Source organism: Aulonocara sp. 'chitande type north' Nkhata Bay, linkage group LG23, assembly GCF_057382095.1.
Source record: "Aulonocara sp. 'chitande type north' Nkhata Bay isolate Kocher_YH1m ecotype deep benthic linkage group LG23, A_spYH_male_GT1.1, whole genome shotgun sequence".
Classification (NCBI taxonomy): Eukaryota; Metazoa; Chordata; class Actinopteri; order Cichliformes; family Cichlidae; genus Aulonocara; species Aulonocara sp. 'chitande type north' Nkhata Bay.
In genome coordinates this window covers 10679422-10689615 of record NC_141365.1, presented here as the reverse complement: position 1 = coordinate 10689615, position 10194 = coordinate 10679422, and the positions used below count along the sequence as shown (strand labels likewise).

The 10194-nt window shown below is 39.0% G+C and overlaps 1 protein-coding gene across 1 annotated transcript; it reads right to left on the bottom strand.

Annotated features, from left to right (window-relative positions):
* Positions 1 to 546: 546 nt before the first annotated feature.
* fbxl5 (F-box and leucine-rich repeat protein 5) lies at positions 547 to 8897 on the bottom strand. The gene is made up of 11 exons (XM_086283159.1): positions 8762 to 8897; positions 7846 to 8061; positions 6667 to 6762; positions 6252 to 6447; positions 5643 to 5828; positions 5431 to 5556; positions 4376 to 4530; positions 4186 to 4268; positions 3359 to 4084; positions 1972 to 2120; positions 547 to 1592 (listed from the first exon to the last, which is right to left on the bottom strand). The coding sequence occupies exons 1-11, from the start codon at positions 8843 to 8845 to the stop codon at positions 1516 to 1518; spliced, it is 2094 nt and encodes a 697-aa protein (XP_086139285.1). The 5' UTR covers positions 8846 to 8897; the 3' UTR covers positions 547 to 1515.
* Between the last annotated feature and the right edge of the window lie 1297 nt (positions 8898 to 10194).

The window sequence follows — 10194 nt, the reverse complement described above, 5'->3', positions numbered from 1 at the left end:
CAATGGTCCTGTGGCTTGGTAAGAAATGTGTGTTAGTCAAGGTGACTGGCCAGCTGCTGAGGCAAATTGGCTTGAAACAAACCCTCACTAATAAGTGAGGGTTTGTTTTATTTTCCTTACAGTCAGCATTTTTATATTAAATTACCAACAAAAGTCCTTCAAACTGCCAGTTTATAGTTTAAATGTGAAGAAAAGTGACAGCATAATTAAATTAAGAAACTTAAAAAAAAAGATGCTTGTATGCAGACTCCTTTGTTGGGTTTGCCTTGACATTTATTAAATGTGGCAGATTTCTTATAAACATCCCTTGAGGCTGTCGGCAGCCTTTCTAGCAGCAAGACCTGCTGCATAAAAGAACATTTTTAAGATACTATATTTCTACTATGGAGTCATAATTTGTTGAAAGTCGCCAAGATGCACGGAGGATTTTCTGGCACTTTACTGACATTGGGTCGGCTGTAGCTCAGGTGGTGGATCAGGTCACCTACTACTTAGAAGGTTGGTGGTTCGATACTTTTTTGTTAACACAATAACAATAAGCAACTGCACAGTTTCTAACTCCAAGATGTTTTTATTAATTTGTTGTGAATTTTCAACAGAAATCATGCAAGGCTTTTGAACAGGAAAATAAATTCTGCTGCAGTATCATAAATGATGCAGTACTCTAGCTGGCCAAATACCCTGAAGACTTTTCCCAATTGACTATTTTTAATCCCGCTTTTCTATTTCTCTACAAACTCTTCAATCTTTCTCACAAGAACACTGGTCCATTTCTTTGCCCACTGGAGTGCATAAAGAAAAGTGAAAGCAAGAAACTCTTTCTGGACATTTAGTATCACAAATGTAAAAAAAACAAAAAAAAAAAGAGGGGGGGGGGGTTAAGGACTACACTGCAACATCAAGTACCAGTTCCTATGTCTGTGCATACTGTCGCTGTGCCAGCATCAACAGTGAACTGAACATCAATGTACGGCAGCACAAGGCAGCGAAAAAGAGTCACATGTAGGGACCTAACCATCAACAATCTGAGTGCCATTTGGAGCAGTCAGCTTCACCCAAAACTCAGACCACTTTGTTTCACCACACATTGTTATCAAATAAACGACGACGTTAGATTCAATTTAACAACAAAATTAACCCTATGCTGATAATGAGTTACAAAGTAAGGGGAGAAGCAGACTGGTGTAAATCTGTATCATTTTAGTGACAAAACAAACTTCGTTTAAACTACAGAAAACCACTGAGTTCTAGGTGTTCATTTTTTTCTAGGTTTTTACTTTTTTTAAACCAAAAAGAAAGAACCAGGATATTTGCAGACAGTTCAAATCCATTGTTACCCTTGTATGTTTTCCTTTTAGACAGCATTATTTCCATGAAATATAGACCGAAAGATTTAGAGCAAAATTACAGTTTCATCAAGAAATATTTTTAAGTGACACAAAATACAGCAAATGGTATTCCCAGAATAAAGTGCAATTAAAAGGAGACATTTCAGAATAGCATCGTTTTGCTGAATCACTCTCCAGAGCGGCAGCAAGCTCTGAAACCACACTGCAGGTTCTGGCAGCCGCTGGCCGTGTCTGCATGGGGACCTGCAGAGAAACACCACACTGCAGTTATCTACTGACCTGCAACCCACGCGACAAGTGAGAAACATCTGACACACACCCCCATATCCACAACATTTAAATATTTTCATTATGTTACTAAATAATTCAACTTTGTGTTACATAAAGTTCTGACAGTAAGGGCATCAATGTATTGTAATGCCTACTTACCTCCCCTCTCAGCGGCATCGGTTACTTACACTAGGACACATGCTATGCGAGTGGGGTTATTAATGTTTGTAATAGTTGCCACACACTGTAACACCACCGTGACATTTTATACAGTACAACATTAACACAGGCCTATGTCAAAACACATTACTAGGTGAAGAGCATGCAGCATTTTAGGTTTAACTTGTGTTACCGTTGATGTTGTCGCAATAATAGAAGTGCTCGTCATTGAGGGAAGGACAGGCCGACACCAGCTCCTGCAGCCCCACCTCAGTGATGAAGAGGCAGCCAGACAGGTTGAGATGCTCCAGCACAGGAAGCCCTCCACGCTGAGACAGAGCCCTGACACACAATGCAATGCAACCTCATTACAGCTACAACAACATGCAGACCAACACTGGGAACATCTAGATGAATGCAGATAATCCAGTCTTACCCTAATAAGAGCTGCACTGTATAATCTGAATTAGCTGATAGAAATGTTACTTGATATGCATTTTGAAAAGCACCTATATCTTTGTCTTAATTCAGTATAGTGGTGAGATGGCAGTACACTGAAATCTATGGTGGAATTCAAGAGCAAAAATAGCAGTAGAAGTATAACTTCCAGGAGGAAAAACCTAAAAACTCTGGAGCAAAGTCATAAATGTTTTTTATGACTAGTGATTTTATGTCCTCTTGACCACTGATATTAAACTTAATCTGTCGAATGCTTTAAAATGACTACATTTGAACTACTAGTAAGTAGCAGTTTACTTTTCATATGGCGCTGAATGTTTTTACCTTGTGAGTCTGTGAGAGTGTTTATCCCCGGACAAAGACAAATAAGGAAATGACCACAAGGCATTTCTTTGGGGTACGCTGGCAGGCGTTTATATTTCAGCAACCAAGGTTTGAAGGGGTACTGTGGCTGGTCTCCAGGTTAAAGTTTCATCAGCGCAATTTGACGAAATGTGGTATTTACAGTTGTTCACAGTAACTCATTCATTCCACTGTGTCATTTTAGTTTGCTACCAATCTTCAAAAAACCTACCTAAAAACAAGTCATTTTCATAGAGGGTCATAACTGCCAAACTAAATGTATATATTATTAAATTAATAAAAATAAAACAAATTTAGGCATTAACTCCTAAAATGTGACATAAGTCACTTCTGTATTTGACTTTGTATTGAAACTCATATTTAAACTAACTTATCTTTCATTAAAGTTGACCTTTTTTAATTTAATGCATCAGCTTTTCTTTGTATACAACACTCGTTTATTTACTGGAAACAAACAGGAATTTGTTTTTACACCTGTATTCAATCTTTACATTCCCTCATTTGCACCTAATTAAGGAAATAAGGGGCCCATTATTTAAAGTCACATGATGAGGTCAGATTTCTGCCTTTTGGTTGATCTAATTTTCCTATGTGTGTACAGTCAGGGGATTACTGGAGATCTGAGTCCTGCGGTAAGAAGTCAGTGGTTGTGTATACATTTTCTAAGTTTTGCCGTTTCGATCCTCTGTACAGATACTAAAAAATATATATGATGTGTTTTGTAGTTTGTTTGAAAGAGATTGATGATTTAACGTTACCTCAGGCCCAAGTCAGTGACTTGATAACATCCAGAGAGGCTGAGAAACCTCAGTGAGCGTTTCATTTCTGATTGATCAGTCCTGTTTTCAGGCTGGAGACACTGCAGGCTCCCCATTGAAGAGCATTTAGTCCGAAATTCTGCTGTGCCATTTCTGGTCATGCCTGACTCAGACCCAGTAAAAGTCCTGAGGGCCATGTCGCTTGTGCAGCAGGTGGAGTGACCGCAGAGCACTTCTGCAGACAAGGCATACTGCTGATGCAAATATGAGGCATCTGACCCAGTCCTGTGCCCCCGCCTCCTGCTCCTCCTGCAACAGCACGAACTTCCCATAAGTTGTGTCTCAACGAAGCTTTCCGCGTCAGTAAGCGGCATCCCACCACGTCGACTCCACTCTGCTGCGTCCTCAATATCAGCAAGGTCCAAAGGATCCAGGACCCATACTTGCGTGGGTGTGCAGGCGGCACCCCAGCGGCCAGCCCCCTGCTTGAAAATTATGGCCTGCTTTCGTCCCACTGGATGTAGGTTTCTCTCATCAACAAGCGTGATGGGACCTGGGGAACTCTTAAGAAGCTTGGCTCGCTTGTCTGAGCGTTTGTCAATGCAGGTGGAAGACATGAGGTCACCCAGCCCAAAAGACAGTTTCTTCAAGGTGTGATCAGTGATTTTCTCACACCCCGACAAATCCAGGTGCTCCAGAGAGTGACAAGCTCCGAGAGATGACCAGCTAAAAAGGAAAGGATAGACTCAACATAAGTTTTCTGAGTTTTATGTACATCCGCTTTGTCATAAACAGTTAGCATTTCAGTATTCATTTTTAATACTAACCTGTCAAATGCAAAGTCTGTAACGTCAGTCTGCGTCAGGTCTAGATGAGTAATATTGGGGCAGAAACTGAGGATTTGACGTACCTGGAAAGCAAGAACATTTATCTTACAACACAGCTCAACCAACGAGCTTTCTGAGCTTTGACATTGTGCTAGTACAACAGCAAAATAAAGGTTTGTGCTCCGCCTACCATTTTACTTGAGACTGTAGAGCTATATGCCAGAACAATGGACTTGACAGAAGGACCGACAGCTGGAAGAAGATTCTGGATAATCCCATTCAGAAGCCTCTTCTCCCGCTTAGCAGTGCTGATTGCAAGGGAGCCCTCAATTTGACCTGACACATCTGATGAACCATTGAACAACATGGGTGACACATTACAGAGCTTAAACTGGAGGTGGTATGACACATCTTTAGGCAACACTAGAGGTGTATCATACCATGATGACGCATAAAGCAGAGTCTGGGATCAAAAGCAGCAAAATACTTGAAAAGTAAATAGAGACGACTGGCTTCACCACATGTGAATGAATGTGTGACGCCCTGTTTAAAACTCTTAAACAGACACCTCTACATTTTTAATCTAGTTTTATTACCCAATATCAACAGGGCAAACAGTGAGGAACTATAAAAGTAGAGGTCAAAAATAGACACTAAATGTCTTTAGGTATCATATTTAATGAAGACTTGCCTTTTACACAGGCTGCATATAACCATAAACCTGTTTTACAGCCCTGTTCACACTGAACGTGTCACGTAGAACCAGTGCACCAAAACTGCTCGACCTGAGTGAGTAACTTCTGTAAAACGACACACTGTTGATTTCCTCGCAAACAAATATCTACATCAGTAGTCAGTTTTGGCTGGCTAATTTTATGCTGTTATTGAAAGCCAGTGAATTGTCAACGTTTTGAAAGAGAATGACAAGACACCCACAGATTGCAGTAGTTTATTTACCAGCCATTTTACTTAAACGGTGTGTTCAATGGGAACCGGGCTTAACATTACCGAGCATTTATAAAAGTGGGGGTTTTCTTTGCTTGTTTTTGTCACACATATCTTGCTAAATGTGGGCTGAATGGATAGGAATGACTGGGTAGGAACCTATAATACAACAGTACATCCCAAATGATGCCTTTCTGGCAGCTTGTGTCTGAAACATTACATTAGTAATAGTTGCTTGTGCTTTAAATACCACTTAAATCGCTATGAGACACAAGCCCTTTACCTAAGACAAAACCTCACCAGACTCATCGACATCAGCGTCCTCATCCCATTCCTGATAGGCACGACCCTCATTCTGCCGACTCTTCACCCACTCCTCATCTGGCTCCTGGTCAAGCTCCCCAGGGGGGCCATTATAATAATCACCTACATAACAGAGACAAAAATATTCATTAGTTGTGTACACACTTGAGTGAAATAATTCTTCACCAGTACATAAAACTCGAGCGTACCTCTGGCCCAGCGCACAGGATAAAGGTGCCTCCACAAAGAGCCGGTCTTAGCTAGCTCTGACCAGGAGCTGCACACTTGACTGCAGCGACACAGATCTTCAGGGCCTAAATAATGGAACAGCCTCAGCATAATTTCCGTGGGGAGCTGGGAGATGTGGGTGGAGGAATTCCTGTTTTTTTCCAGTTCTGAGGAAGAATATGGAATAGCTTTGCTCGTAAGTGTTCTCAAATACCAAAATGATGAAGTGTACCTTTTACAAATGTCAACCACTTTCTAAGACAGAGTGTTCTTTTATGAAGCTGGTGACTTTAACAGTTAAAACATTGTCCTGGTAGTACAGAGGTCCGTTATCAAGTATACATTTTTAACATTTTGCAGCAAGACAGACGCAGGTATAAACAAGTTAGTCATGCCTAAACTGATCATAAGAAATGCCTTAATGGACAGTCAAAATGTCTGCTGGACATGAGTTACCGCATTGCATTAGATCTAAAAGACAACTGATTGATATGCTTATCTAAACATGTCGTATATTGAACAGTGGGGTTACTTGACCAATTATAATGTGCTTAAGTACGAAGCACCAGCTTAAATATATACTCACTCACCATAATCTGTCTTCTCATGATCAGCATATTTGAAGGCTTTCTGGAGCACCTCCGCCTGGCTCCACAAACTGAAGCCTTTTAGCACCTCCGCGGCACTGTCCAATTGCTGTTGGTTGCAGTGCTGCGCTATCACTTGTTTCTTGATGTCCTTGAGCTCCTCATAGCTGAAGTACTGCATAAGCATAGGCTGAAACACCTGCAACGAATCTCCTCAGTTTACAAACAGCTTGCAACAGTTTAATTTACCTGGACACGAACAGACACGTTTTTATGATAACTTTCAGTGCATGTTTTTACCTTTTGTTGTTCAACATAAATTAGTCTTAATTGATGTCCCACACAATGGGTAATTAAAATATTATAAAAAAAAAATTTAAAAAAAAAAGAAAGGAAAAGAAATTTGAGCATCTTATACCTCCTCTTCCTCCTTCATGTGGGGCAGAAAGTCCTGTGTAAAAGCTTCTAGTCTCTCCTTCAGCTGCTGGGCATAGTTAAGCTGCTCATATTCACTCTAAAAACACACAACAATGATTAATTCATGGTCTGTGTCCAAATCACCCTTACTCAATCACTACTCCCTACATTGAGAAGTACATTTTGATTTTGCATCATCATTAATGGCTGTGTTGTGCAATAATTGTTGTACATTAAAATATTATTTTCTATTCAAAAATATTTTAATGTCATTACTACAGGAGTTGATTTACTCAGGGTTACTTCAGGGTTATTTCTCAGGGTAAATATCATGAACTCTTTTTTTAACACAAATGACGTTAATTCAATATAATTTAAATATTTAGGACAGTATTGTTTTTCCCAGGAGACAGTTTTCCTTGGGACAGAAAGCAGGATTACTCCTGAAAGCAAAAATAGAAAATGTTTTCTGATTTGCAAACTGGCAGCGGAAGTTCGGGTTTACACAATTGCATAATTCTAAAAAGGCCTTTATTTTTGCCTCTTATTTCTTGGGGTGGAGGTTTGCCCATGGCTTGACAGAACAATAACTCTTGTCTCTCGATAAGCAGATCACAAAAATAACCCTCCCTCTGCTCCAAGCAGTTCAACTTACTAACTTCATCCTTAATAACTTCATTCATCCTTTTTCTTCTTTTAAATGTGAAACTGTAACACTTGAGAACTGTGACAAAAGTGGATATCACAAATGAGTATTATTCCACACTTAAAGGAAGTGTAGTATGATTAACGTGCAGATTTCTCATGGCACAATGGGCCTTTAGGGACTGACTGCCCAAGTGTGTAAGTTAGCTAAAACTAATTCTCATTTATTATAATGCTGGTAATTTTGCTTCGCATGTGAGTAAAACCGCTTTGAAGAGGTGCCAGAAATTACATGTGTACATGAAAAATAAAAACCCTTGATGTCTTTGTATGTACTATAATCTTTGCGTTGCTGACATGATACTTATTCTAATGACTGAGTGGTACCCAACAATTGAGCACTGTACTACATGTTTTTCCCCTTACCTAAAGCCAATGTTTTTCTGGTTAGCTATTTTTAAAGTTGCATCAAGTGAAATATAGGATCATAGCATGTCAATAAAATGTGTATTTTAAAATGCCAGTCGATCGTTACCTTAATACTATGAAGCCCTTTCTCAAAGAGGGACAACATCTCTGAAAGTTTGTTGTCAGAGTGTACATTGTACACTGTGCAGCAGCGCTGCTGCAGCAGCCCGATAATGTACTCGTTCTCAATTTGCTCATGCATCTTGAACTCCTTAAATGTGGCGCACAGGGACTGGAGAAATGAGCGGAAATCATTGTTGTTGGAGAAGTTGGTGTTGGACAGCTGTGGAAGAAGAATTATCAAATAAGATCTTTGCGTTATTTCTTACAAAATAAATCATCACATAAGATCCATGTGATCTATGTTAGCGTTGCAGTTGGTAGGATTAGACACGTAACACGTAATACTATGTTTATATATACGTGATACGTATATGTAAACATAGTGGCTGTATGCCAGAGTGTCAAATCATCAGTGTTGTAACCGAGCTGGGGTTAGTGAAGCACACCCTTCGTGCATTAGCTGTTGCAGCTAAATGAGCTTACCTGGCTTGTCTTGTTAAGACACTTCTTATTAATATATGCACCACCCTTTGCGAGAACATTAGAAACTCCAATGTGGCACTTAAAGCACGTTATATAAGCTATCTTGCAAGTTAGTTAGGCTAGTAAACAGAAAAAGCTTTTAGCTGCGGAGACGAGTGGCTATAAAACTTTATTAGGTTCAGTCGGATAGGGTTCCACGCTGCTGGAAACGTGAATACTATCACGTAACGCTGACCACAGATCAACCAAAGGGTCTCAGTGTGGTCGTCAGACAGTCATCCGACAGTTCATCTCCTTCGACTGACTCAATTATTGCTGCTATTACGCTAGCTAGCTAGCTAGCATGCTAGCAGGTGTTCGCTTCACCTTCAGACACCAACCTCCAAAAAATTGTTCGTAAATCTGCAAAATAAGGAACGACAGTTAGTTGTACACACCTTTTCGCAGTACAGGCCCACCAGCTGCTTCATTCGCCAGTGTGGGCCAGTAAAAACATCCACCTCGTCCGGAAAAGGAGCCATGTTTACTGGACCTCACTGCGTCATCTGCTCACAGCCTTCGATACAATCAAACAAGGAGGCGTGAGCGAGCCGCCCGCGTCACCGCGGCTTGTAAATCCAGTAAATGTGTTTAGGAATTTAGTCTAAATTTTAAAAAAAATTAATTGAATAAAATAAAACAGAATTTTACATTGAGATATGTATTTTTTGTTGCTTAATCGTTTGCGATATTACATTTTTTTGAAAGACGAATACCTTTGTGAATTTCATTTTGCTGTGTTTAAACAGCCAAATTCCGAAATATATAGTATGCCAGTATGCTATACCTATTTACATATACAGTATACTTTATATATGACTTTCAGGTTTTTGTCAGGTTTTTATGTGGCAGAGCCCACATAAAGTACGGAAGACCTAAACCTAAAATAAGACTGAAATAAATTAATCACTAAATAAACAATGTTACTAAATGCTGTGAAAATAAGATTAAATTGGGGAAATTATTTCATTAAATGTCTGACCCACCATCCAAAGAGAACGACTACTGCAATTGCTGCAGGAGCACTAAACTAGTGTTTACCAAACAATTAAATTAAGTTCACACTGCAATAACTTATCCACCATGGTGGGTGTTTATGTTTTTCATTACCAAACTGTAATAATTGATTTAAGATATATTTGAAGTCAATAACAATGGAATCAATAAACCTTGAAGCCTATCCATAATGAACACTTTTAAAAGTAAATAAAAAAATGGAGAATTTTATTAATATTTTATAAATAAATAAGTAGACAATTAGATAATAAATACAGAAGCAGCTTTTATATAATTTATAATTTGAATCAATACTGTGGTCTTTCAGTTTGACAGTTACGGTATTCCATACAGGTAAGATAAGATAAGATAAGATAACTCTTTATTGTCATTGCACAGTCATACATAGTACAGTAGTACAATGAAATTGGAAAAACTGTCCTACGTCGGCACTACATATAACACAACACGATATGACACATCACAACGCAACAAACAACACAACACAGTATATTAACTTAGTATAAAAAAGAAGAATAAGTGTATGTGTATTGCACACTGTTATTATTAGTGATGGGATTTCCGGCTCTTTTTAGAGATCCGGCTCTTTCGGCTCCGAACCGGCTCTTCAGGTTGTTTTGTTGCTTTAATTAATTTATTATTAACAATAATATAAAATTATGCACAAAAGGAATTACTAACGTAAAAAAAAGTGGTTTTATTTATATATGTTTATATATAAATATATGCGGTGGCCCCTAGAGACAAAACACATACAAACTCCAAAACACATTTCTAGCATGAACTGAACTTCCAAAGCAGAGCTACTAGATCA

Bases quoted from the DNA above. Each gene is read 5' to 3' on its own strand.
- fbxl5 (XM_086283159.1), bottom strand. From the start codon at position 8,845: ATGGCTCCTTTTCCGGACGAGGTGGATGTTTTTACTGGCCCACACTGG. The intron at 8,062-8,761 runs GTGTGTACAACT...CTTCTTCCACAG, and splicing joins TGGGCCTGTACTGCGAAAAG to CTGTCCAACACCAACTTCTC. The intron at 4,085-4,185 runs GTTAGTATTAAA...TTTCCTTTTTAG, and splicing joins ACAGACTTTGCATTTGACAG to CTGGTCATCTCTCGGAGCTT.